The 27,443-nt window shown below is 47.0% G+C and overlaps 1 protein-coding gene across 3 annotated transcripts; it reads right to left on the minus strand.

The window, feature by feature from the left end:
- Positions 1 to 26,479, minus strand: MFRP (membrane frizzled-related protein). 3 transcript variants are annotated; one of them, XM_081843110.1, is made up of 14 exons: positions 26,462 to 26,479; positions 25,406 to 25,789; positions 17,892 to 18,042; positions 15,592 to 15,723; positions 14,240 to 14,404; positions 13,479 to 13,707; positions 13,153 to 13,283; positions 12,371 to 12,496; positions 10,705 to 10,781; positions 8,944 to 9,092; positions 7,473 to 7,603; positions 4,493 to 4,627; positions 3,300 to 3,427; positions 3 to 1,250 (listed from the first exon to the last, which is right to left on the minus strand). In XM_081843110.1, exons 2-14 carry the CDS (start codon positions 25,538 to 25,540, stop codon positions 1,026 to 1,028), a joined length of 1,914 nt encoding a protein of 637 aa, XP_081699236.1. In that variant the 5' UTR covers positions 25,541 to 25,789; positions 26,462 to 26,479; the 3' UTR covers positions 3 to 1,025. The 3 variants fall into 3 exon arrangements, with proteins under 3 accessions (XP_081699238.1, XP_081699236.1, XP_081699237.1); XM_081843111.1 differs by lacking the exon at positions 26,462 to 26,479 and having other exon boundaries at positions 4 to 1,250; positions 14,240 to 14,401; positions 25,406 to 25,869; XM_081843112.1 differs by lacking the exons at positions 17,892 to 18,042; positions 26,462 to 26,479 and having other exon boundaries at positions 1 to 1,250; positions 25,406 to 25,872.
- Between the last annotated feature and the right edge of the window lie 964 nt (positions 26,480 to 27,443).

Consider the following 27,443-nt stretch of genomic DNA (forward strand, 5'->3'; position numbering starts at 1 on the left):
GAAGGGTGTTTTTTAAAAAAATATATATGCATGCACAGTTAACTCATGAGCGCAGGGCAGAGCTGAAATGGGAGATTAATGTAAAATCACAATCCATTAAACTACTATGTATAGTGCAATCCGATGCTGTGTTAACTGGAACAAGAAGATGTCCTTCTTTGCTGGTTATAATCAAGAATTATTAGGGTTGTCACTCAGAGAAAGGAACTTTTTGTGGATGAATTGTATGACTTTTAATCAGCGAATCAATCAACTTCATTGCAGGGGGTTGGACTACATGACCCCTGGGATCCTTTCCAATCCTAAAGTTCTATGATCTGAATGAATTTGCATTTTAACAACATAATCCTGGTAGGCAAATCTTCCTTCCTTCCTTCCTTCCTTCCTTCCTTCCTTCCTTCCTTCCTTCCTTCCTAGCACATGTGCTGCTGTAGGCATAACCTCACAGGAGGCTTTTGCTCCCATGTAAGAGAGAAGAAAGAACTCCCTTTCTAAGAAAGGGCTCACAAGCCATGGACTTGTCAGTATGTACAGTAAAAACCATTTACATTAATCTTTTCTTTTTTTAAAAAAATGCCTTTTAAAACCAACCACAAAGACTTAAAAACAAATCAGCTAAATATTACAGCTCTAATTAGGATGGAAGCCCCCTGCAGCCTCTGATATATTATTATCCAAGTTATTTATATGGGCACCATCAAGGCGCATAGAACTTTATGAAGGGTACGAGGACAGGCCTCTGACCTAAAGTGCTTACAATCTAAAAACTCAACCCCAAACTGCAAATTGTCCTCCTGTTGCTCAGATTCCACCGATTCCTTGGAGAGACGTTCATCAGTGGATGGCCTACAAAGCATTGCAGCTCAGATTGCAAGGCCTTCTGGTGGGGGATTTCTTCTGATGGGGAACTTCTGCTCGGGAACTGGCGGCCTCCAAAGGGTCTCCCGCCTAGCTGGGCAATGAGAGGAGCGTTCAGCTACACGGCACGTGAAGTAGAGGCTGCGGACGGAGCGGGGCAACCCCTCTTATGGCAGGAAGCACTCCAAAGGGTTGTTGGAATCTAGCAGGACGTTGCAGTTCAGGGGCCACGGGAGACCCAGAAGGCTGAGGGATTGCTGGCAGTTCTGCTCAGCTGCCAGGCACACGGAGCGGCACGGCTGCAGGATGCCCCCGTCCGGGGTGCACTTGGGTACAAAGAGGCTGCACAGGAGCAAGCGCAGTGATGGGTAGCAAGAGAAGTCCTTCAACATCTGAAAAAAGAACGAGCAAGGGGCAGCAGGGAAAGGCAGTTGTCAGGTGTTGGATTAGCCCTTCTCTCACTACTCCTGGAAAAAGTGAATGGTTTACTGCAGGCTTCCTCAACCTCGGCCCTCCAGATGTTTTGAGACTACAATTCCCATCATCCCTGACCACTGGTCCTGCTAGCTAGGGATCATGGGAGTTGTAGGCCAGAAACATCTGGAGGGCTGAGGTTGAAGAAGCCTGGTTTACTGTACCTAATACTGCATTTGATAGCCCATCCCTGGAAGTACCCCATGCAGAGATGGTGGTCTCTTGCCCTAGCTCAGTGGTTCCCAAAGGGGGGGCTAATGTCCACTGTGAGGCAGTGGAGCTGTAAGTGAGCATCAGACTTTGAGAAGCTGGTAACATAGAGTTATGAAATTCGAAGCGGTCCCAAGTGTTATCTTGTCCAATGCCCTGCAATGCAGGAATCTCAATAACACAGGATCAAGTGGAATACTGTGTCCAGTTCTGAGCACCACTATTTAAGAAGGATGTTGACAAGCTGGAACATGTGCAGAGGAGGGCAACCAAGATGATCAAGGGTCTGGAAACTAAGCCTTATGAGGAACGGTTGAAGGAGCTGTATATGTTTAGTTTGGGAAAGAGGAGACTGAGAGGAGATATGATAGCCACCTTTAAATATCTTAAGGGCTGTCACATGAAGGAGGGAGCAATGGCTTCATGTTTCAAGAAAGGAGATTCCGACTAAACATTCGGAAAAACTTTCTGACAGTAAGAGCTGTTCAGGAGTGGAACAGACTCCCACGAGACGTGGTGGACTTTCTTGGAGGTTTTTAGACAGAGATTGGAGGAGGAGGAGGAGGAGTTTGGACTTGATATCCCACCTAAGGAGTCTCAAAGTGGCTAACATTCTCCTTTCCCTTCCTCCCTCACAACAAACACTCTGTGAGGTGAGTGAGGCTGAGAGACTTCAGAGAAGTGTGACTGGCCCAAGGTCACCCAGCAGCTGCAAGTGGAGGAGTGGGGAAGTGAAACCAGTTCACCAGATTACGAGTCCACTGCTCTTAACCACTGCACCACACTGGCTGGCCATCTGTCATGGATGCTTTAGCTGAGATTCCTGCATTGCAGGGGGTTGGACTAGATAACTCTTGGGATCCCTTCCAGCTCTAAGATTCTATGATTCTAAGTGCATTAATTTTGCTGAATCAAGAAAACTGAATAGTTTTAATTGGGCTTTGAATAAATTTGAATTAATTGCTCCTGCTTTGAATTTTTATTGTGTTATCTTCCTTAGTGGATTGTGCAAACTGCTGTTCTGAACAATGTGTTATAGGGCAGGAGGCACTGAGAATGAGTTTATAGAGCAGGGGAAAGTCTGGGAACTACTTGCCCTAGCTGAAAAAGTCTGCAAAGAAAAACGCCAATGACGGGCGAAAGCAGGAGGGACAAATCTGAAGATATGTGGGACCCCTTGTCACGTGACTTGTCAGAGAGCTGCAATACAACCGCTGCTTCTCCAAAAATTATTTCAGTTAGGTTTATTACTGAGACACCTCCTTGGCTAAGCACTCCTGAGGGTTGTTGTTAAGTGGATGCATTTAGTGCATTTGCGAATTTTCTCTTTTAACACATAGAAAATGGCTGTGCACTGTGTGGATTATGGTTAAGTCAAACTTCTTTTCTAGAATTGTTGCCTGAAGTTGTGATGTCATAGATTTATATATATTTTTTTTAATAAAATGAGCAAAGGGGCAGAAAGGGAGTCATTTTCCTGGTTCTGGCTCCAGCTGACCTAGAACCAAGGATAGGCACTGGCCAACAGGCTTGGTGGGGGGCATTTTTCAGGGCTCCCACATGCCCAGGGACCAATCTATCAATTTTTCTAAAGTGGTGGGAGGCATGTTGTCCTGCTGGGCCAGATCTTTCTCTCCTGCTCCCCTCTCTGTGGCAAGGTGCTTTCTGTTGATGTTCCCTGCCTTCCCCCCAAGCCAAGGGTCCAGCCCCCCCCATCGCTCTCCCTCACTCCTTTCCCCACCTTCCTCCAGGCTCACCATATAGTCTTCGAGATGCTCTTCTGCCTCTTGCTGATCCATAATGGTCAGCCAGATGTTGGGGAAAGAGGTGGTATTGTAACTGAGACCCAAACACATCTCCACCTCAATCGGCTCACAGGACGGCTCTGCAGGTAGAAGGAAAAGGTGCAGGTATATGTGTGTTTGTGTGGCAATGTTTCAGATTCAGATCAGGAACATAGAGAGCAGCTTGGCTGACCAGCTCAAAGTTACTTCTAGTCCAGCATGTGGTTACCCTCCAGGAAAATTATCGCTGGGCACCAGAGGTGAAAACCCCCCAGCAGCTCATATTTATAGTTAGATTATGCATAGTGGCGCTGTGGGTTAAGCCACAGAGCCTAGGACTTGCCGATCAGAAGGTTGGTGGTTAGAATCCCCGCAATGGGGTGAGCTCCTGTTGTTCAGTCCCTGCTCCTGCCAACCTAGCAGTTCGAAAGCACGTCAAAGTGCAAGTAGATAAATAGGTACTGCTCCAGCGAGAAGGTAAACGGCGTTTCCGTGCGCTGCTCTGGTTCGCCAGAAGCAGCTTAGTCATGCTGGCCACATGACCCGGAAGCTGTACGCCGGCTCCCTCGGCCAATAAAACGAGATGAGCACCGCAACCCCAGAGTCGGTCACAACTGGACCTAATGGTCAGTTAAATTCAGTTAAATGCAAAACTACCTAATTCACATTTCCCAAAACAACATGCGAACTGAAACACAGCTAATTTTGCACTTCTCTGAATTTTTTGATGCATTTTTCCAAAGAAAGAAAAAAAAAGGGATTGCATACAAAAATGTGTATACTAGGGCAAAGTATGCATAAAAATGAATACATTTGTGACAAATAATGTACGGAAATGCAGCATATTAGGGGGAATTGCTTGCAAAAATGTACATATTAGACAAAATTGCATACAAAAAGAGGTATATTGGGATAAATGTGCAAGGAAATGCTAACAATTTAACGTAAGGGTGTTTGTTTGTTTTAAAATTGCAAACTAATGCAGAAATCTAAAGTGCTGAACTTTAGGTTAGGGGAAATGAGAAACCGGGGGGCACCACAATGGGCAAATTTGCCCATTCTTATTTATGACTCAGTCTCACGTGACCGGGCAGCCCTTTTTCAACAACTGGTGCAGGACCTCAACTTTAGGAATCTTGTTTCACGAGGAAAGAATTGCCGCTTACCAAAAGATGCATAGGTGAGGCTGGTGCAGTTGAATTCGTCGCTCCCATCCGGGCAGTTGTGCCAGCCATCGCACAGCAACGCCTGAGACAGGCACTCGCCATTTCTGCAGGAGAAATCCAGGGGGCTGCATGTTTCTGGAGAGGGGTTGAAAAAGGCAAGAGAGAGGACAGCAGAAGTATTAGGTACCGTATTTTTTGCTCTATAAGACTCACTTTTTCCCTCCTAAAAAGTAAGGGGAAATGTGTGTGCGTCTTATGGAGCGAATGCAGGCTGCGCAGCTATCCCAGAAGCCAGAACAGCAAGAGGGATTGTTGCTTTCACTGCGCAGTGATCCCTCTTGCTGTTCTGGCTTCTGAGATTCAGAATATATATTTTTCTTGTTTTCCTCCTCCAAAAACTAGGTGCGTCTTGTGGTCTGGTGCGTCTTATAGAGCGAAAAATACGGTAGATAACACCCTGCTAAATGGCAGCGTCAGCCTTAAGGGATGTGACTGCTTTAACACAAACTTATTTTAATTCACCTCTGCAAGGCTTACCCCCCCCCTTAATCTACATGTCAACACAGATAGCACCATTATATAGTTTTGTCACAAAATGGCCACTAAATCTGGGTAGGGGAGCCTGGAATTCCCAGTTGCTTTTCTTCTTTCAGAGAAACTTGAAAATTCTTCCAAAGCGTAAAGGGAATAATTTGGCCCACGAGAAGCACTTGGATGGTACTGTGTCCTGGAACTCCTCATCATTTGATGAGGAAGCAAGGAACTTGGGGTGGGGGGTGGGATTAGATTTTGTTTGTCTCTTAATGAGAAACTACCTGATTTGCACTTCCTGAAGCAATGCACAAAATGAAACACAGCTGTCCTGTGAAATTCACCCTTCTCCGAATCTTGCAATGCAATATATTAAAGGAAAGTGTTCATAAAAGACACGCCTTTATGAAGACAATTAATTTTATTAGGAAAAATTGCTTGCAAAAATGTGCCCATTAGTCAAAACTGCATCCAAAAATGCATTTATTTGGGGAAATTCGCACTAAAATACTGATAAATTTTCACGAGCTTTTTGTTCTTTTAGTGCAAATTGCTGTGGAAATGTGTTGACCTTTGCATAAGATTATAAGAACGAGAAAGGGAGAGAAAGTGAAATTGACAGATTCATCCATGCCTAGTGTGTGCAGTTATACAGTTTAGCAGTTCACAAGTTTGGCCTGGAGTCAGATGTGAGTTTTCCTCTAATCACATGAGAACGAAAGCTTTGAGGTCAGTGGCATTCCCGCTTAGAGATTTCCCTCTCCCCTGGACAGAATTTTCCTGCTGTAAGGCTAAGTAGTAATTATGGAAAACAACAAACATACACAGAAAAACCCTAACTGCCAAAATGTATGTAATCCCAGGAGGACTAGAGTTTGAGAACAAACAAATGCAGTCCTTCCCAAGACATGACCCCCCCGCCCCCGCCCCCAGATCCAGCACCATCAGTGCCACCTCGAGGCTTTTATGAATGAGGCCCCTCCTCAAAGCTCCATGACTGACGTGGCAGAAAGCAGGAGTTTTTCTGCTATTGGGGAAGTAGCTTCTTATGGGTGGCAGCTGGCCCCCTTCATAGCCCTCTGTCTGAATATTCCTTCTTTCAAACCCCCCCACCTTGTTTTCATTTTAAGAAAAAGCATGCTTCTAGGCAGAAGAGCATGCAGAGGCAGAAGAGAAAATGTGTGGATAGCAGTGCAATGCAGACTGGTCCCATTAGGGCAAATGGGTGATGACCCTATCGGCCTCAATCTGACCTCAGCTAGCCCCTACCCTACGCTGGTGAGCCAGTGTGGTGTAGTGGTTCAGAGCGGTGGACTCGTAATCTGGTGAACCGGGTTCGCTTCCCCGCTCCTCCACATGCAGCTGCTGGGTCACCTTGGGCTAGTCACACTTCTCTGAAGTCTCTCAGCCCCACTCACCTCACAGAGTGTTTGTTGTGGGGGAGGAAGGGAAAGGAGATTGTTAGCCGCTTTGAGACTCCTTAGGGTAGTGATAAAGCGGGATATCAAATCCAAACTCTTCTTCTTCTACTACCTGCCTGCCTTCTTACTTACAAGTAGTCCTGTCAACCTCCTCCTTAGTCTCAGTGCTGCCCTTGTAGAACTCAGCAGAGAGGAGGATACAGACAAGACTAGAATGAGCTGGATCTGCTCTGTCTCTTATCCGTCATTGGCTCTGGCGCCACCAACTGTTGGCCTCCCTTATTGCTGCCCTACCAGTCACAGTGGGGACCAGCCACTGTGACTTCTAACACTTTCTGTTAACAGAGACAGAAGGGAAGGTATGTGGCCAGCAGACATTGGGGGGAACAGGGATGACGTCCCACCCCCACTTATTCAACAGCAAGGAAAACATTTCCCGACCCTCCACATGCCAAATCAATTGGATTTTCTCAGAGAAAAAGCCCACCCAACATGCTGATAAGGAGAGGAAGAGCGGGAGGTTAGGCCAGCATGTACGACTAAGGGTCAAGCTACCATTCTTGATTCGAAAGATTCCAAAGTCCCTTTACTGCAAACAACCATAATGTTACAGGATAGTACGCAAGCTTCTGAGTGCACCAGAATGCTTCATCAGGCTGGATATCAAGGCAAGTGTTTGGGATTGGTGGTGAGGTAGGGGAAAAAACATGGCTTAGTTTTAAAACCAAAATGTCTTTATAGTTCAACCTCCCCCTCCCCCCCAATTTAAGGAAGTTTGGCTGGAATCACAGAGATCTGGAAAAATGTCTTCTCTTTATAATGGGAGGTAAAAATTTTAAAAGGGGAGGGTGCCTCTGAGGATGGGCAGAGTGCTGCCCCTTTCTGAGGCCCACGTGGGGAGGGGGGATGCTCCAGGAGATAATGTGTAAGCTGGGGCTGGTGGTAAACAAATGTTGAAGAGAGAGCTGGCTGGCCCATTCTACCTCAGCTGGCGGTAGACAAAGGCGCCAGGAGCCACCATCACCTACTTTCCGTGGCGTTGTGGGCATGGTAAGTGGCAAAGAACCCGTTGTCAGCTATTCCTTCGTCCGCCACAAAGAGGACTGTCATGACGTGCTGTGAGGAGGTCAGGACAGGGGGCAAGTTAGAGCTGCAGAACCTGCAAAAAGAGGAAGGGGAAAGTGACTTTTAACAAAGCACCCAGTTCTAACACACACACACACACACACACACACACACACACACACACACGGGATGCCCAGCCAGAAAGAGAAGTCACTCTGATTAAGGACCAGATCAGGATCAGAGGCTTTACAACTGGGGTCTGTAGTAAAATGTTGCGGCGTGAAATGCTCCTGCTCAGGGTTCCAAACATAACACGTTCTAGGCTACTCTATTCCATTCCCCTTCCACCTGGTTTTTTTTCCATTCCTGTCCATACTCAGCATTCTGTTCCCACTGAGCATGCTCAGTATTCTACGGGCTTGAGTGTGTTTTATTTTGGAGGGGTTCTCCTTTAATTTCCTCTCACCCCTTTAAATTCATCACACACTGCAAGTGTCCTGGAAAAACTGGGACATCCTAGGTTTTCCCATGAGAGCTTGGTGGCCATTTTGGGTGCTGTGATACCACACAATTTCACGCAGAGATGTTGCCCCGAAAAAATTCTTTTATTGGGGCTATGGTCTCAATGTGGCATCTTTTGGCCTCTGTGATCTCGCACGGATACATGACTTGGTGTGGAAGCACAGATGGGAAGATGTGCATCCCAGTTTGGGGACTCAAGATGCTGGAGGGATATACACAGAATATGGCAATTCTGTGCACCTTGGGGTTTCCCCCGAAAGACCTGATCACCCGCTCTTGAGAGCAGATGGTGCCATTGGGACTACAAAAGGATCAGCATTCAGTAAATGAGTTTGCTATTTGCATATAGGATAGAGCAAGGAAGACCTGATTGGTCCCTTTGTGTCATCTGAGAGCTGCCACACTGGTTACTGTGCTAGTGGTTTCTGGATTGCAGCATAGACCTAGGCCAGAGGCTCCCTCTTCTGGTGAAAACCTTCCATTGAAATGTGAATACATTATTCACAGTGGACAGGGAAAGGCATTGTGGGGAAAGCAGAGAGGAAAAAAGCATTTCTCCCTCAGTCAAAATATTAGAACCTGTGGAAATCTGATGAAGTCAAAGGTTGGAAGACTCAGGACAGGCAGAAGGAAGGACTTCTTAACATGGTGCAGGGCTAAATCACAGAATTCACGGTGACAAGATGTAGTGATGGCCATCAATCTGGATTGCTTTAAAAGAGGACTTCTCATCTGGTTGCCCATGGAAATAGGACACTGGATTGGACTGGCCCCCTTTGGCCCGATTCTGCAGTCAGTCTCTCCATATATTTTCATGAAACTTCTGGGAATTGTTGGGTTCTGACCATGGTAACAGTTTGAATTCGCTACCGTTACTGGGAGGTGAGTGGGTGGGATGAAAGACCACCATACCTGCCCATGACGCTGGTTGCTCCCATCCCAGCGCTGTCGTACACCTCCACAAAGTCATAGTTGCACTCCTCCTGGGACTCGAGGCTGAAGTTGTGGAAATGCAAGTCCACCACATGGCCCACGGGCACTGAGATATGCCAGAGGCAGAGCTGGAAGAGAAAGGCAGGTCTGGGAGATCTACTGTACATGATAGGGGAGCTCCTAGCGTGGCTCAGCCTGGCAGTATAAGAGCTGGACTATGGAGGGTTTCTTTCTACTCAGATCTCAGGTTCCTAGGAAGCCATCTTATTCTGAGTCGGACCATTGGACCATTTAGCTCAGTATTGTCTGCTTTGGCTGGCAGCAGCTCTCCTGGGACATCTCCTGCCTTCTCAGAGAAATGCAGGAAACTGCCTTATCCCGAGCTCAGTGTTGTCTGCAATGATTGGAAGCTGCTGTCCAGGGTTTCAGGCAGGGAGTTCTCTCTCAGACCTTCCTGGGGATGCTGGGGAGACCACCAATGGCTGGGGCTCATTGATTCTGGTGGGGCAGGTGGCAGAGTCTGTGAGAGGCACAGACAACTAGTCTCTAGTTCTGCCTCCATCCTCCCCGCTGTTGACTTTCAAAACTGAAGCCATTCATCAGTGAGAAAGATGGGGAGCTCATCCCATCAGCTTTGCTGTAAGACCAGCTATATCAGGCTCCTCCTGCCGCTAAACTGTGCCAACAGGTCATTACATTACAGAGCAACCAGAATCAGTCCTTGAGTTTTGGTTTTTCTTGTTCCTTTTCCTTGTGTGTCATGTTTTGTTTTGTTTTAAGATTGTAAGCTTGCAAGCAGGGACTATCTTGCTTTAATAGGCTGTATGTAAGCCACTCTAGGTGTGCCTTTGGCTAAAGAATGGGGCACAAATGCTCTAAATAAAATAAAACAAAAAAAAAAACAGTGAGACCAAATAGGAGGAAGCTGATAGTCCATGCTGTCCACTGGGCTGGAAGTAAGTAAGAAGACAGGCATATATATGGGGGTTCATAAGGAGCAGGCTGAGGTTGTTATGACAATGTCCCATTTGCCCCAATGGACAAACCTCCATTGCTGGGGGCTGAACCTACCGGGGAACTTCTACGTGCAAGGCTGAAGCTCTGCTAATGAGCTACAGTCCTTTCCCCCAAGCACAAATTTAGGTTCTGGAACTTTGCTATATTTTGAACTGGGCAGAGATTCTTTTACTGGGCAGAGTTTCTTTTACATGTGACTCTTCCCCTCTCAGCAATGCAATAAGCCTCTAACAATAAAGAGGTGGAGAATCTTAACATTCCCAAGCAAGTATTCATCCAGGAGCTACATTCTGCCACTAGGGTGGACCAAAGCTTTTAATGTTTGATGCATTACAGTGTTTTGATCTTTTGTTGGAAGCTGCCCAGAGTGGCTGGGGAAGCCCAGCCAGATGGGCGGGGTATAAATAATAAATTATTATTCTATTACTATTATAAAGCCACATTTACACATCCATCCCACTCACATGGCCACATTTATTATTAGAGGATTGCAGGGTCTGAACTACCATGTGTGCTCTACTGAAAATTTCTCAAAAGTCCCACAGTTGCAGCGGCTTTCCAAGAACTGACACTGACTGCTTCAGATTCTGCCACTTATTAGGGCATTGCATTGCTGCAAGGTAAAAGCATCACTGCCCAGCTCTGTTGGGTGCATGCAAGGTAGTGTAGGGCAAGATGTGTCCCCCTGCTCTGGTCCACAATACATCTCAAGTCGCCACTCACCTGCAGATGTGGGTATGGCTGTGGGTAATTTGGGGAGAATAATTGCCCTTCCATGCTGGTGAGGGTACCCCCACAACCTGTAAGGAAACACACATATTGTGGTGATGGATGGGCTTGCATTATTGGCACCAGAGAGAAGGATATCCAAGTGATTTTTCCCTCTGCACTCTCTCTCTCTCTCTCCTTCTCTCCCCCCCTCCCTTTGTCTTTTCCTATTGTACTTTCCTTCTTCTCACAATGAGAGGCAAATTCTTTGCAACTCCCATAGCTATTTCAGATGAAAAACAGGACAGCGGTCCTACACTCTTAATTGTTGTGCAGAGCGATACTGCTGAACTAATAATAATAATAATAATAATAATAATAATAATAATAATAATTTATTTATTTATACCCCGCCCATCTGGCTGAGTCTCCCCAGCCACTGTGGGAGGCTCCCAGTCAAGTGTTAAAAACAATACAGAATTAAATATTAAAAACTTCCCTAAACAGGGCTGTCTTCAGATGTCTTTTAAAGATAGGATAGCTGCTTATTTCCTTCACATCTGAAGGGAGGGTGTTCCACAGGGTGGGCGCCACTACCGAGAAGGCCCTCTGTCTGGTTCCCTGTAACCTCACTTCTCGCAATGAGGGAACTGCCAGAAGGCCCTCGGCGCTGGATCTCAGTGTCTGGGCTGAATGATGGGGGTGGAGACACTCCTTCAGGTATGCTGGACCGAGGCCGTTTAGGGCTTTAAAGGTCAGCACCAACACTTTGAATTGTGCTCGGAAACGTACTGGGAGCCAATGCAGATCTCTCAGGACCGGTGTTATGTGGTCCCGGCGGCCACACCCAGTCACCAGTCTAGCTGCCGCATTCTGGATTAATTGCAGTTTCTGGGTCACCTTCAAAGGTAGTCCTACATAGAGTGCATTGCAGTAGTCCAAGCGGGAAATAACTCCTCATTTCCAGCATGTCCACTCAGATTCCAGTAACAGATTTGGGAACCTGGCCAAACCACTTCACATAGAAGCCCCATCCCCAGATCTATTATGAAACAGACAGTGCTAAGCCCACCCCCCCCCCCGGTCTGAACTACTCTTTTAGAGAAGTATCATATCACTTTAAACAGCCGTCATGCCTTCCCCAAGAGAATCCCGAGAACTGTAGTATGGTAAGAGTGCTGAGAGTTAAGCAACCCCCTATTTCCCTTGAAGAGCTACCATTTCCAAAGTGGTTTAACAGTCAAACGCTCTTCTAAAGGAACTCTGGAAATGGTAGCTCTGAGAGGGTTAGAATTAGTTGGAATGCCCTCTCAGTAATGGAAGCAGTGGGGTAGATAGAGTGCCACCTCTTGTACTTCCGCTGCCTGAGGTGGCTGCTTCACCTTGTGTCCTGGGTGGGCCGGCTCTGGTTGGAGATTAGCCCTGGGGACAATCCCATGCATTTGCCTGAGAGGTGCAAATTAGGTCAGTTCCAGTAAAAACTTGGACCAGAATGAAGGGAAATTCTGGATGTTCTTAACTGCTCCACCCATAGAAAGGGAAGCTCACAATTTGGTTTGGAGCTCATTCCTCTTATATTGGCATTTGCCTCCCCTTTGCAATGCCTTCCCACCAATAATTCTTCTGCCACCGCCCTACAGCAACATTGGGAGTCAGCTGTGTTGGCTGTTTCAGACTGTACCTTTGTGCTTTGTGCTACAGTTGGCTTCATCTCTCTTGTCATGGCAGTCGTGATAACCATCACACACGTAGGCCGAATGGAGGCAGAGCCCCTGGTCACAGAGAAACTCATCCCAGGAACAGTTCTCTGGAACAGACAAACACCCCTGGAGCACAAGAAGCTAAGGATTCCAACTGGCTTGACACTTGTTTTGGAACTGGTCGAAAGCGCCATGGCTTCTCCCATCTCCTTGAAATGAATGAACCTAACTTAGGTTAGGTTCATCACACTGAAATGAACAATCCTAATTTAGTCTTCTCCATTAGCTTCAATGGGTCTAGGTAAAGGTAAAGGGACCCCTGACCACTAGGTCCAGTCGTGACCGACTCTGGGGTTGTGGCGCTCATCTCGCTTTATCAGCCAAGGGAGCCGGCATACAGCTTCCGGGTCATGTGGCCAGCATGACTAAGCCGCTTCTGGTGAACTAGAGCAGTGCATGGAAACACCGTTTACCTTCCCACTAGAGCAGTACCTATTCATCTACTTGCACTTTGACATACTTTCGAACTGCTAGGTTGGCAGGAGCTGGGACCAAACAACGGGAGCTCATCCTGTCGCGGGGATTTGAACCCCCAACCTTCTGATCGGCAAGTCAATGGGTCTAGCAACCAAGTAATAATACATTCCCCAAATCACCAGCACTACCCAGTACTTGGAATAAAATGTTTGGAAGGATCTCTTTCGACCCCCTAAGAGAATTTCTCTCTGCCCCCACCACCTCCACACCACCTGGATTCACTTACTTTCACTGGGCAGAACGGCCCGATACCAGGCAGTGAAGCCCGAGGGAGCAATGTTGTCATCTGAGACAAAGATGACCTGAAGCTGGCTGGAGTTGGTGTTGATCGTTGCCGGTGCCACGGAGCCACAGTACCTGCAAAAGCCACCTGTTTAAAAAGGGAGCCAAGGGAAAGATAGCTAGCGCTTTCCCATGGCCCCCTGGGAGGGAAAAGGGGTGGGAATGGTCAGAGGATATATCCTGCCCTTCCTCCCAAAGGACAGAGCAGCAAAACAGTGCAATTAAAAATAAAGTCAATTCGAAATAAACAATAGGACGATGGCACTTTACCTGGTACTCCCATCCCACAACGAAGAAGCGTCCTGCTCCTTGAATATCTCCAGCCGGTCGTACAGGCATGAGGCAGAACTCTCAATGTCTAGCTCCTCCACCTTCAGCTGGATCGCCATCCCTGCCGTCACCCGGATGTGCCACTTGCACAAGATGTTTGGGGGGTAGGGAGCTGGGTAGTTGGGGGAGCTGAAGGTGCCCTTGGGGCCAAGCAGGATCCCTCCACATACTGTACGTGGGGAAAACAACAACAACAATGATGACACTGTTAAGTTGTGGGTGAACATATCAGACGACACAGCGGTTCTTCAAACAGCTCTTGTTTATTCACAGACCCAGAACAGAACTGAACTGAAGGGTTCAGCCAGCCTGCTTATATAGAGCTCCACTACAACGCAACAGTAACAACTTTCTGTATCTATCCAATCACTGAACGTCACTTTCAATTCCTTATTTGCATATGTGGACCTGAGTGAAAACTATCTACAGTATCCCCCTGCTGGCCCAGGGTGAGAACTTCAGTACACAACAGACACGTCGAGTGGATTTACAGGAGGAATGGGTAATCCTTTGCAGGCTGAGGGCCACATTCCCTTATGGGCAACTTTCCAGGGGCCACCTGTCAGGGGTGGGTAACAGAGTCTCAACTCTGTGGCTGTTCATTGTACCACATGGAAAGCAGGCACCCCCCACACAATGGGTAGGGCTCATGCTTCTAAAGGCGGGCGGGGAAACAACTCTGGCATCAGCTGTCTACTCACGAGGTGCTGGCATTGTGGTAACAGGCGACTCTCCTCCCAGGGATAGCGTCCCTGTGGGCTGGGGGCTTGGCGAGGTCCTGGTGATGGGAGTTGAGGTAGTGGCGATGGTGTGGGCATGAGAAGCCCCGAGCGAGGGTTTGACGGGATGCGGGGACTTCAGCTCTGCTGCCATAGAAAGAGAATTTACAAGGGATGAGAGTGGCTGAGGTTTGCCTCTCCACCCTCAAACAGAGTTAGGAAGCTGCTTTATTCAGAACCAGACCTTTGGCCCATCTACTGTGGACCAAATATACATCCAAAGCACATCCAACATGCATTTGAAGCACATTGCTTCCCCTCCAAAGAACCCAAGGAACCGTAGTTTGTTAAAGATGCTGAGAACTGCAGCTCTGTAAGGGGGGAAACTACACTTCACTGGGGGGCGGGGAGCAGTGTGAGTCATTATATCCCTGTCCAATCACTGAGGACTTCAGGAGAGCCACCATGGCCCAGCCTGTGCTATAAATTTAAAGTGGTATTATACCACTTGGAACAACCACAACCTCCCCTAGATAATCCTGGGAACTGCGGTTTGTTATGGGTGCTGAGAATTGGACAGAGATCCACAACATGGCTCAGACACACAGCTCATATCCAATGTTGTGGGCCTACTTTTATGAACCTCCTTTCCAGCTGAGCTCAGAGAGGCCCCCCCTCCCCATTGAATCTACAGTGCTTACTGAAGACTTCCTTAAAAACCCCAGAAGGCATTTTAACTGAATTTCATAGTTGTTTTTTTTTAATTTTAATTTTTTATTGGAAATTTTATTTACAACATAACATAACCCCCCCCACCCCCCAATACAGAAATCCACCCTCATAAAACGTGAACGTAACATACAATAAGCATAACATACAACAATACAAACAACCAAATAAAAGATTTCCTTTATCCTGTATCTGGCTATTTAAATTATAATTAGTAAAATCTTAATAATTATTCATAAACAGCTTATAAGAAGTAAATAAGGAGGCCAGATACTGAATTTCATAGTTTTAAATGATTTTCATCTTGCACTGAGTCCTTGTACACGACTACTGCAACTAAACAGGATGTAAATTGCGAAGACAAATGCAGTAACTAACTAACTAACTAACTAACTAACTAACTAACTAACTAACTATAGAAAACATCTGGAGGGCACCTTGTTGACTATCCCTGCTTCTATTAGATCTTCCAGCTCTGCCTTAAAAGGTGGTGGTGGGGGGTTGGTTGGTTGGTGAGGGCAGAAAGAAGTACTTTCTGGGGAAAGCAGGAGGGGCCCACCCCCCTCTGGAGGAATTCTGGACAGGTCTTGGTGCCTGGAACTTACGGGAGGCGATGATGATGCCCACCAATAAGGCCAGGAGGAGGAGAAGCACCGTGCTGAGAATGGCCACGCAGAGCCAGGAGAACTTGCAGTCTGGCTTGAACTTCCTGCTTGCCATGTCCCGGACCTGTTGGGCTGCAGGCACAGGAGTGGAGAGTCACAGTCATGGCACAGAAACCTCCCAGCATCCTCCCCTGTACCACCACCACACTACCCTGCAACAGGAACATAGGAAGTTGCCTCAGACAAGTGAAGCTATTTGGCCATCTAGAATCATAGAATCATAGAATCATAGAGTTGGAAGAGACCACAAGGGCCATCGAGTCCAACCCCCTGCCAAGCAGGAAACACCATCAGAGCACTCCTGACATATGGTTGTCAAGCCTCTGCTTAAAGACCTCCAAAGAAGGAGACTCCACCACACTCCTTGGCAGCAAATTCCACTGTCAAACAGCTCTTACTGTCAGGAAGTTCTTCCTAATGTTTAGGTGGAATCTAGCTAGCTATCTAGCTTGCTTGCTTATTTATTTATTTACTTATTTATTTTTATTTATTCATTGCATTGCATGCACCAGATGACATTGCATCCACCAGATGTCAAAGAGAAAAAGAACTACCAAACTTTTAGAAGACATCTGAAGGCAGCCCTGTTTAGGGAAGCTTTTAATGTTTAACACTGTAGGTTATTGTATTTTAGTGTTTTGTTGGAAGCTGCTCAGAGTGGCTGGGGGGACCCAGCCAGATGGGCAGGGCATAAATAATAAATTATTATTATATTATTATTACTATGAATGCAATGCACCCAAGGCAGTTTGCAGTTTTAAAAAGTGGTAAGATGCTAAATGGTAGTGGTGGGTGAGGAGCAGGCAACAGTTCTGACTGGGTCAGTCCCTGATGTTACCTATGACTGCATCCTGCACACACTTCTTCTGTAGCTTTTTGCTGCCATCCACCTTATTGCAGGGCAGATTTGAGGCTAAACCATACACGGAACGAGTCTGCCCCTGCAGCTTGATGGAGGTAGAAACTGTCTTCCATGCCTTGTTACGCTGCCGTTTCTATGAGGATAAACACTCGGTATATATTACCCCTGCTATGCAAAAATCTCCAAATGAATCTGAACTTCAATGACTAAAATCCCTGGTAGAGGACAAGGATCCTGAGATCGCATTACGGGTAGCGAAATTCTGTGCGACTGCCATAAAACTTAGGGGACACGCTGTGCTATCATAATGATTAAGGCCTTAAATGATAATTTTAATGACTAAGTTTTAATTTATATATTTTTAACTGTTGCTATATCTGTATTGACCCTGTTATACCTAATTGCAAATTCAAATGTATCCCTATCATGTTTTATGACTTCCTTGATATTGTATGTGGGCTGGAACTGGTCTGTGACCGAAATAATAAATTCATTCTTCTGTAGCTTAGCAGCACTGCTTGCTACTCTCAGTTGGCAGTTTCTCCATCACTGACTGTCTCCTGGGAATCTCCCTAGGCACCCCTCCTTGTCCTCAGGCTACATCCTTCATTGTCCCTGCCTTGCACCCTCCTCAAGTGTTTCTGTCTGGCTGGAATGTGTCCTTGAACTCTGAAGGTGATTCTTGCTTGCTTTGATGTTGGAGGATGTAAAGGTAAAGGTAAAGGGAACCCTGACCATTAGGTCCAGTCGTGACCAACTCTAGGGTTGCGCGCTCATCTCGCTCTATAGGCCGAGGGAGCCAGCGTTCAGCTTCCGGGTCATGTGGCCAGCATGAATAAGCCCCTTCTGGCGAACCAGAGCAGCACACGGAAATGCCGTTTACCTTCCTGCCAGAGCGGTACCTATTTATCTACTTGCACATGACATGCTTTCGAACTGCTAGGTTGGCAGGAGCAGGGACCGAGCAACGGGAGCTCACCCCGCCACGGGGAAACGAACCACTGACCTTCTGATCGGCAAGTCCTAGGCTGTGGTTTAACCCACAGCGCCACCCGCGTCCTGCGTAGGATGTAGAGGATTGCTAATCTACAGCACAAAGGTAAAATTCACACCTGAGCCTCTAGCCCTTCCAGCTATTAGCATGTAGCCCCTGAAAGTTTGCCCAGAAGGGACTGTGCCCCCTCCCCCGGTTGAAAAAAATAATCCTCTACCCCTGGCCTATGGCTCAAAAGGCTCCCCAAACACCTTTGCCCTGAAAGGATTCCCCCACTGGACTACTTGTTCTTTTTCACTCATGCTAACACCCTCAAACACAAATCTGCCTAGTGGGGCCCTGCCAGTGTCTTCACCCGCTCCCTCCTTCCCCAGTTGGTGATACCAAAGCCGTTGGCGGAGAGTTTGGTGCTGATTCTGTTCTCAACATCCGGCTGACTCTGGGCTGGTGCCTCGCCGTCCTCCTCAAACACGGGGTTGGAGAATTCTGTTAGCAAGAACCGCGGCAAAGGTGGAGCCAGGGGGCTGGCATTTTCCTGGGGGAAACCAAGCACCAGTGAGATGTACATATATATTGCTGTAAGCCACACCCCAATCTGCAAGCGGAGGGAGAGAAAAGGATGACGTCCTTCCTTCTTGCCTTCTTCTAAGATCCCAATAATGGTCAGATGCCCCCATCTAATTTTTAAAAAACAAACAAACACCTGCACAGTTAAAAGCAAAGACAAAGACATCATCTCCAACTTGGCCCTCAATTGCTTTTCTTCTACCTGCATTCACCTAAGACACCTCTAGTAGTGAGCGGTAGAGCAAAGAAGAACAATAAGATGACTTTGTGAGGCCTAGATTACACAGTGCCTTACTTAGGAACATAGAAAGATGCCTTTACTATTGAGTGAGACCACTGGCCCATTGAATTCAGTCTACTGTGAGTGGCAGTGCCTCTCTGCTGTTTCATGCAGGTGTTTTTTCCAGTCCTACCTGGAGGCATTGAGGATGGCATCTAAGACCTTTTGCATGCTCTACCACTGAGCTGCCGCAGGGGATGGGCCCCCCTCATCTTCACAATGCCAGCTTCTTTAACATGGTATAGAACAGTGGCGTAGCGTGGGGGGTGCAGGGGGGGCCAGCCGCACCGGGCGCAACATTTTGGGGGGGGGGCGCGCGCTCGCACTCGCAGCTCTCTGCCCCTACCTGGCTCACTCACTCTCTCTCACTGCAGTGCTGGCTGTGCGAATCCGATCCGAGCTGCCGGGTCGCCACCCACTGTGGAGGGGGAGGGTGCCAGGCGTGCGTTGCGTTGCAGAGCGGAGAGAGAGCGAGGGAGGGACTATCTGGGGGAGGGACAGTGCAGCGGCTGCCCAGCGCAGCGCTGAGCGCGGGAGAGAACCACATCCAACCAGCCCAGGCATCAGCAAGAAGAAGCTGGCAGCGGCGGCAGGTTAGGGGTTAGGGGCGCAAATTACTTGCCTTGCCCCGGGTGCTGACAACCCACGCTACGCCGCTGGTATAGAAGAAGAAGAGTTTGGATTTGATATCCCGCTTTATCACTACCCTAAGGAGTCTCAAAGCGGCTAACATCCTCCTTTCCCTTCCTCCCCCACAACAAACACTCTGTGAGGTGAGTGAGGCTGAGAGACTTCAGAGAAGTGTGACTGGCCCAAGGTCACCCAGCAGCTGCATGTGGAGGAGCGGAGACGCGAACCCGGTTCACCAGATTACGAGTCCACCGCTCTTAACCACTACACCACACTGGCTCTCATAGCCCAAGGGTGAGCTGACTTATATGGTCCAGGTGCTTCAAGGCTGTGTTTGTGGTGGGGCTCAATACTGTAAACCAGCCTTTCTCAACCTGTGGGTACCCAGATGTTGTTGAACTACAACTCCCATCACACCTAGTTAGCAAGGCCAGAGCTCAGGGATGATGGGAGTTGTAGTCCAACAACATCTGGAGACCCACAGGTTGAGAACCACTGCAATACAGTTCATGCAGGTATCACAAACAGGGTGTTGACAACAGGTTTTTCCGTTTATCAGATCTCCCCCAGAGAGGGTAAATCTGGATTAAATTGGGGCCAGAATAGAGGCTGACATTTTGATGCCAAATGTGTTGTGCAGGTACTGCAAAAATAAAAATAAAATAAAAATGGCATAGGTGAGGAGCATCTTTTCCATAATAAACACCTATCTGAAAGGCCCTCTATACTGTTTTTGGCTCTAGAATCCAGCTATATGTCTGCATACTTAAAACACACACTTCTCCCTTTCCCAAGAATTTTGGGGAAAGCAGTTTTTAAGGCTATTGGGTGGCAGACAGATGAATATGCTCTGCCACTGTCATATTAAAATGCCTGTCTTAATTTCTGTTCAATCAGTTCAGATCCTCTGCTGCAGCCCTCTGGTTGCATTATAAGTGGCCCCTCATTGGTAATAAAAGTCTTTGTCCTTCAACCCATCAATGTCTGTGGTGCTGGACTTCTATTCAAACCTTGTGAAGGTTATTTCCGGTGGTCCAGGATAGCTAGATTTGCATCAGCCCCTGCTTTTCTGGCTTTGGTCAAAATTATCTTAGCTATTTTGATCGCTGATTCAGCTTTCACCTTGCTCTGGGCATAGGCAGGTGAAGATGTCAGATGATGAAATTCCCACTGCTTTTGGAATGCCCTGAAACGTTCCAAGACAAACTGGGGTCCATTCCCAAAAATCTTTGGACTCAACATCCATAGGTCTTGGCATCATCCAGATTGCTCCTACTTTTGCTGGGTCCACTTTCTGACCCTCTGCTGTCACAACAGGTGGCCAATAAAAGGCTCTTCCTTTAGTCCTAACCTGACTTTATCAGGGTTTGGTTTCAGATTTCTATCTCTGCACCTCTCCAAAAAACATGCTTAACTTTTTTGTCATGGTTTTTTGTTGCCGCCTTTCCACTATCTCCTTATCCCACAATTAGTATGTCATCAGCAATTATTTTCAGGCTCCTGATTCAGTTGACTCAGAAAGAGTTCAGGGGCGAAGTTGATGCCCATTGGCATTCACAGCCAACGTTATATGCCAAAAGGAGTTGCCAAAGTGGTCAGATAGCTTGACTCTGTGTCAAGCTCTACGCGCCAGAATCCATTTTTTACATCAAACACCGATAAAACCTTGGCTCGGGATAGGTCACATACTGCAGCATCAATGGCTGGTGGCGGGTAATGGCTGTGATTTAGGGGTCTGTTCTAAGGTTTAGGATTGATACAAATGCACAGCTTTCTTGAGGGTTTCCAGATAATAACTAGGCTGCTGATCCATGCTTTATGTACATCAAACTGAAGCTACTCCTCCATGGTCACTATTTGGGTGGGGGCTATGGCTTAGGGTGGGTGGGGAAGCCAGGGTCTACTGAGTCTGGGTCCTGGGTGCAGCTGGCATTTACAGCCAGGGAATAGGCTAGAGGGAATAAGTTTTCCCTCTGGTCCACTCCACCATACCATGCCCCCAGACTCACCTATGATTGGCTGCAACCGGGGGCGAGCCCCAGCAGCCAACACAGCCGGTGGAGGAGGAAGTGATGTCCTCTCCTGGCCACGCTGAAGTCAGAAAGACCACCAGACACTGACACGGCTGTGCTGGACTGCAGCCACTGCTCCTCTCCAGCTGTCATTAAGTGGTCCTTATGCTTATCTTTCTCTCTCTCCAAGGCAAGATCCCGATAGAATTCAAACTGTTCTCTCCAGCACCTCCATGCCTGGGCTAGATTAAATGCAGTGAAATTCAGTGGTGCTGGAGGTTTCAGGCTTCTCCCCATGATCTAAAAATCCTTGCTTTTTTCTGTTTAGTTTCTTTGCTGTTTCAACTGGGTTCTATTTCTAAACCGCTGCCATCATGTTTCAATTGGCGTTGATTATTGTTAAGGATCAGGCAAGAGTATTACAAAACAAAGAACTTTATTTAAATAAGCTTTCTTTAATTCCAAACTCTCTCTGAGCCTCCTGCTCAATGCTGAATCACTGTCTCACCGAGTTTCTCGCCCGACTGCTGTCCTAATCCTCTTAATTAGTTCCACGTACATTGATAATGACAGCAGTAGAAGACCCTGGTTGGATCACACCAAAGCCCAGCTAGTCCAAGGTCTTTGGTGAGAATCCTGGCATTAGGCAGCCATTGGCCACTGTCTGACTTCAGCTGATGTAGTAGACAGAACGTCAAACTCAGATCAGGGCAGACCTGGGTTCGAATTCTTACTCAGCTATGTATCGTACTGGCAGCATATCCTTGTTTATGTGTCCTTGGGGTTCAGGCCCACTGAGTTCAATGGGACTTACTCCCAGGAAATTTGCACTTGTACTTAGACTTGCAACCTGGGTGACTTTGGGATGGTTATTCCTACTTCATAGGGTTGTTGTGCTGCTAAAACAGGGCAAAGGGAGAAACTAGACACCCTTGATCTCTATGGAGGAAGGGCAGAGCAATTTTGTCTTTAAAAAATTGTAACTAAGAGTAAAGCAGCTGTAAATACTTAAACAAAAATGCGGCTCTGAGCATTTTTCTGTGTCTGATGCAAAACCAAAGTATAGCTCAGAATTTCCCTCCCAAAGTTTGGAATCTCTGGTTACAAAGCAAGCCAGTCTGGCCTTGTGAATAGAATACAGTGGTACCTCGGGTTACATACGTTTCAGGTTACAGACTTCGCTAACCCAGAAATAGTACCTCAGGTTAAGAACTTTGCTTCAGGATTAGAACAGAAATCATGCTCCGGCGGCACGGCAGCAGCAGGAGGCCCCATTAGCTAAAGTGGTGCTTCAGGTTAAGAACAGTTTCAAGTTAAGAACGGACCTCTGGAACGAATTAAGTACTTAACCTGAGGTACCACTGTACAGTTGGAGTGTGTTGATCATAAACTACACCTCCATCTCACTTGCTCTTCTTTGCTGGCAGATGTTCTTCAAACCGAGGGATTGTGGTTTTCATCAGGGAAGGAACGCACTGGATCCCTTCCTGCATACTTTCACAATGTGATAATTGGGTTTATTTTGGGGAATCAGAATGAGAGCAAGCAAGCGCTTTTACATAAGCCTAGCCCATAAGGAATAATAATGTTGCTATATCAGCTATATCCACAGGCACAATCCCCTCCAACCAGTAACAGCACTTGTACGTCAGATTTCTGAGTTGTTCAAAGAACTAAGCCCCCATGATCTCAGTGGTCCTTACAACCACTTTGCAAGGAGGGTCAGTATTGGCACAATCATGTCACAGATCGGCGGGGGGTGGGGAGCTGGGGCTGGGAAACCATGAACGGAGGTATAAACTAGGCTCTTTCCAGTCCACTTTTAGGAGCTTTGCTAGTCTGGCATATGCTAGTGTGCATAATAGGAATGGGTGATTCTGTCAATTTAATCTCATCTTGGTTTCTCATTTATCCAATCTTCAAATTCAGCTCTTCACATTTCCACATCAGTTGGCAACACACACACACACACACACACGCGCGCGCGCGCGCGCGCACACACACACACACACACACACCGTATATATAGAAAAGTCCTTATGAAAGTTAATCAGCATTTCAGTGCAAATTTCTTCTAATATATAAATTTTTGCATGCAATTTTGCTTAATATACACATTTATGCAGAACAATCTTAACACAGTGCATTTTGTATGTTAATTTCATAAATATATGCATTTCTATGCACACTTTACTCCAATATGTCTTTTTGTATGCATTACTTGGCTGGAGAACTGCACTGCAAAATTCGGAGAAGTACAAATTTCAAACGGTGACTGTGTTTCAGTTGTGCATTGGGCAGGTTTGTTTTAAATGCAAACTGAATCAAATTTATCCCTATCCCTAAGTATAATGCAATGAGTAATGTCCTCGCTCCAATAAATTGTTATGATCCCACTGAATTCCAAAAGGCTTTAAACTCCATTTAAACTGCCTACCCCACAACTCCTGAGAATGCATAATTAGGAAATTTATTTGTTAATTAGTTCACAATATCTATATACTGCTTGATTGTAACCAATCCTCAAAACAGTTTACAAAAAACAACAACACTAAAATTATCAGAGAAAAGAAGTCAAAAACAACTACTTAAAATATCCAAATAATAATTAAAATCAAGTTATGAGCTACAAACCAGACTAAAGCATGTGCCAACATTCTATGCATCTGGACAGGCTTGCTTAAACAAAAAATGGTTTTAGTAGGTTCCCAAAGGCATACAGTGAAGGCACCTGCCTGAAGTCAATAGGCAGGGAGTTCCAAAGTGTGGGCGCTGCCCCAATAGAAGACTGATATCTTAACCAATGCAGAATGAGCATTACAAGGCACCTGTAACAGAACCAGTTACGCAGATCGAAGTGTTCAAGTAAACTGATTCCAAGCTGTGAAGGTGAGTCATAAGAGCATAGGACCAGACCAACGGCCTGTCTAGTCCAAAATCCTGTTTTCTGGAGTGTCCAACCAGATACTTCTGGGAAGCCCAGTGCGGGAAGGCTGAGTGGGAAAGCAGAGCCCCCTTCCTACTATTATTTCCCAGCAACTGGTGCACAGTCTTCCAAATATCTTTAACCTATTTCCTCTAATATTTCACAGACCTAAATAGGGATGTACTTGTTAACTTCCCAGTTCACTTGCAGCTAGACCATTTTGTACCCTGGGCTTACTAGTTTCATGCCCCTCACCCTTTAGATCAGAGTTCCCCAAACTTGGGTCTCCAGCTGTTTTTGGACTACAATTCCCACCATCCCTGGCCACTGGTCCTGCTAGTTGGAGAACCAGGTTTGGGAAACCCTGCTTTAGATGGTCAGGTGTGGTATTTCAGCTGGGAAATACACATTTAACATGTATCTTTTCCCGCCACTTCCCACATTCATGTTTCACATCTGCAGGGTTAGCCAATGTGGTGCCCTCCAGATATTGTTGGACCTCCATTTCCATCCGTACAGCCAGCAGGGCCATTGATCGGGGTAATGGGAGATGTCACGCAACAGTATCTGCAGCCATCGTGTTGGTTATCCCTATGTTAGAGAAACACACACATACCCTCCAACAAGCAAGAGTTTGCCAACCCTGATACTGATAATTAAAAATACACTTGATTCATCTACATCTTGCACAGATTCAAAAGCACAAAGGGGATTTGCTTTTGATCTAAAGATCTAGAAAATAAAAATAAAAATAGAATTTTAGAGTTTGAAAGGATCCTGGAGGTCATCAGTTCCAACTCCCTAGTCCATGCAAGAGCCATAATCTACATTTTCAAAATGGACCTCACAAGCACCAGTGTGCAACACTGCACCACTTGCACTACACAATGCCTTCGTGCTCATGTGTGTACTCTTTTAGAGACTCAGGTAGTGGGGAGGAGGGGGAACTGAAAGTGGGAAGCAAGGCAGCTTCAACAACTCACGCACTAGCAAAAGCACTCCAAAATCTTCGTGAATGGCAAGAACAAGAACACAGAAAAATATAGTGGGTTTTTTTTACTAGGCACAGAGACCAACTCTGTATACCTGAGGGAGCATCTCTACCCCCAACATTCAGCCTGGACACTGAGATCCAGCTCCGAGGGCCTTTTGGTAGTTCCCATGTTGCGAAAAGTGAAGTTACAGGGAACCAGGTAGAGGGCCTTCTCGGTAGTGGCACCCACCCTGTGGAATGCCCTTGCATCAGATGTCAAGGAGATAAAGAACTATACAACTTTTAGAAGACCTCTGAAGTACAGGGAGGTTTTTAATGTTTGAGAGTTTTTGTGTTTTAATATATTGCTGCCTAGAGCAGCTGGGGCACCCTAGTCGGATGGGTGGCAAAAAATTATATATATATGGGTGATGTCCTTGGTAAATAAGACCTATTAGTGTCATTGGCAGTTCCCATAACAGTGATGCCCTGACCTCCCTTTGCACATACCTTGCTCTGTTCCAGCGCTTCCGGCTGGAAGATGACCTCTGTGTAGTCCTTCATGGTTGTGGGAGAAGGCGTGGGGAACGTGGACAGGATCCCTGCCCGTCCTAGGCTGCTGCATCCCCCGACCTCTTGCGGCATCCGGTTCGTGGCTGCACACCAGCTCCCCTTATTTTGGCCTTCTGATATTCACCACATTGGCAAGGAGAAGACAGCAGTGAGGGCTCCCTTCCAGCACCACAGTGGGGACTGTGCCGAAGGCTTGATTTTTCTAACACAGAGAGCCTGACAGGGCACTTGAACCAACGGCGCTTGTCGTAGCCTCCACCACCAGCAAAGACCATTGGCTTCCTGGCAGGCAGGCTCATGGGACAAGAGGCCTGCCAGCTCCTGGGAAGTGAAAGAATTTACAAGCATTAAAGTCACCAACCTCCCCCCCACCCCCCACTTCTTAATCCAACTCAGCTGAGGAGGACGAGGTCAGAGGCCCTGGCATGGACAACTGCAGTTTTAAAGGCACAGGATTGCCAAACTCTTTCTCTCTGTCCAAGGCAGCCTAGAACTGACTCTGAAAGGGTCACTACCCAAAAGCAGGCTCTCTCGCTTTCCAAAACAGCAGCTGTGTTAAAAGTGGCAGCGGTTGTGCTCCGTTCCAGAAGCAGTTGCATCTTGCCATGTACATTACGGGTGCAAGACACAAGCACAGTTATTGAAGCAGCTGTCTGCTGAGTGCCAGCAGAAAGGACTGAGCACTGGCTTCTTTCTCCTGCTGTTCAGAGGTCTTCACTTTTATTTTCCCCACCGTCTTACTCCTTGGCATCCTGCCTTGCAGTGACCTCTGCAAAGTCCTTTCCAAAACAGCAAAGCCAGAGAGCAACCACTCTGAGCATGCAGTGCTCATTCCCAGCACACTTCCCCCTGGAGATGTCTATCCTCTATCACAGGAATAGACAGAAGGAAGATCAGGATCTGCTGGAAGATCTTTGGGTGACTTGTAGAAGATGGACTTCCAGTTCCTTAACAGCAATGACAACTTGATTTTTGCCACCTAAATTTGTCTACCGGAAGCAAGGAAGACGAAGAGTGGACTTGCAGATATTTCTCTCGCCTCTCCTATACTCTCCCCAATAACGGCATTACAGCCGGCTTTTGTGGAGTCTCTAGGCCCATTGCTAAGTCGTGTACATTCCAGGACACTCTTAGCGCAAAATCTCTTTACCCTGTTACTAAAGCAGAGGAGAAAGGGGGCATTGTTTGAGCGCCGGGTTGCTGGGGAGGCAGGGAGGGACTTGGGCCTCTCATAGGCATCGGCAGCCAGAGAAGTGTGTTTTTTGAGGGATTACTCGGCAGCCTTGTGGCACATTCCCCCCGCGGCCTTAGAAGCAGCCTTGGGGATCTTTCATAACATGGAAAGCGGCACAGTGCGCTACTGAAAGAGATCAGCTGCACTGCAGGAAAGAGAAGCAGCTCATGGTGACTTGTGGAAGTGAGCCAAGCTACATTTAGCAAAGACGATACAATAGGGGGTCACCAATGTGGTGACTGTGGAGGCTGTGGCGCCCTCAAAGTCTTTCCTTGGCACCCACACACCCTGCCCTCTCAGGTGTTGAGGGTAGTTAACTTTTTTCTCCACTAAAAAAGGAGGAAGTTGGAAGCTCTTTCCCACTTGCCAATCTATGAGCTCTTCAAGGCTCAAGACTTATTTTGCTGGATCCATGTTTTACCCAGACCCCCTGAAAAATCAAAATGTGTACATGCACAGTTTCTCTTTTTGTCTGTTAGAAGAGGGACCTGACCAGGGGGAGGGAGAAGTGACCAGACGAGGGTGGCACCTAGGGCACTGCGTCTATGGGCCTTAAAATGTTGGCAGCCGCTTCAATACAGCCTCCAGCTGGGTCATTGCCACTAGGTCTGGCTCAAGGAAAGGCAAGACAGCCCACGTCGGAGGTCAGATTTCAGGCTAAACTTGGACCTCATTTATTTATTTTTGGCCTTTTCTGTGTGCAATAAACATGTGAGCCCAGGACCCTGTGGATGATTGTGC

Source organism: Podarcis erhardii (genome assembly GCF_964252035.2).
Source record: "Podarcis erhardii genome assembly, chromosome: 16".
Taxonomy (NCBI): Eukaryota; Metazoa; Chordata; class Lepidosauria; order Squamata; family Lacertidae; genus Podarcis; species Podarcis erhardii.

Bases quoted from the DNA above. Each gene is read 5' to 3' on its own strand.
- MFRP (XM_081843110.1), bottom strand. From the start codon at position 25,540: ATGCCGCAAGAGGTCGGGGGATGCAGCAGCCTAGGACGGGCAGGGATC. The intron at 18,043-25,405 runs GTATGTGCAAAG...GGTTTCCCCCAG, and splicing joins AAGCGCTGGAACAGAGCAAG to GAAAATGCCAGCCCCCTGGC. The intron at 14,405-15,591 runs GTAAGTTCCAGG...TTTCTATGGCAG, and splicing joins GGGCATCATCATCGCCTCCC to CAGAGCTGAAGTCCCCGCAT.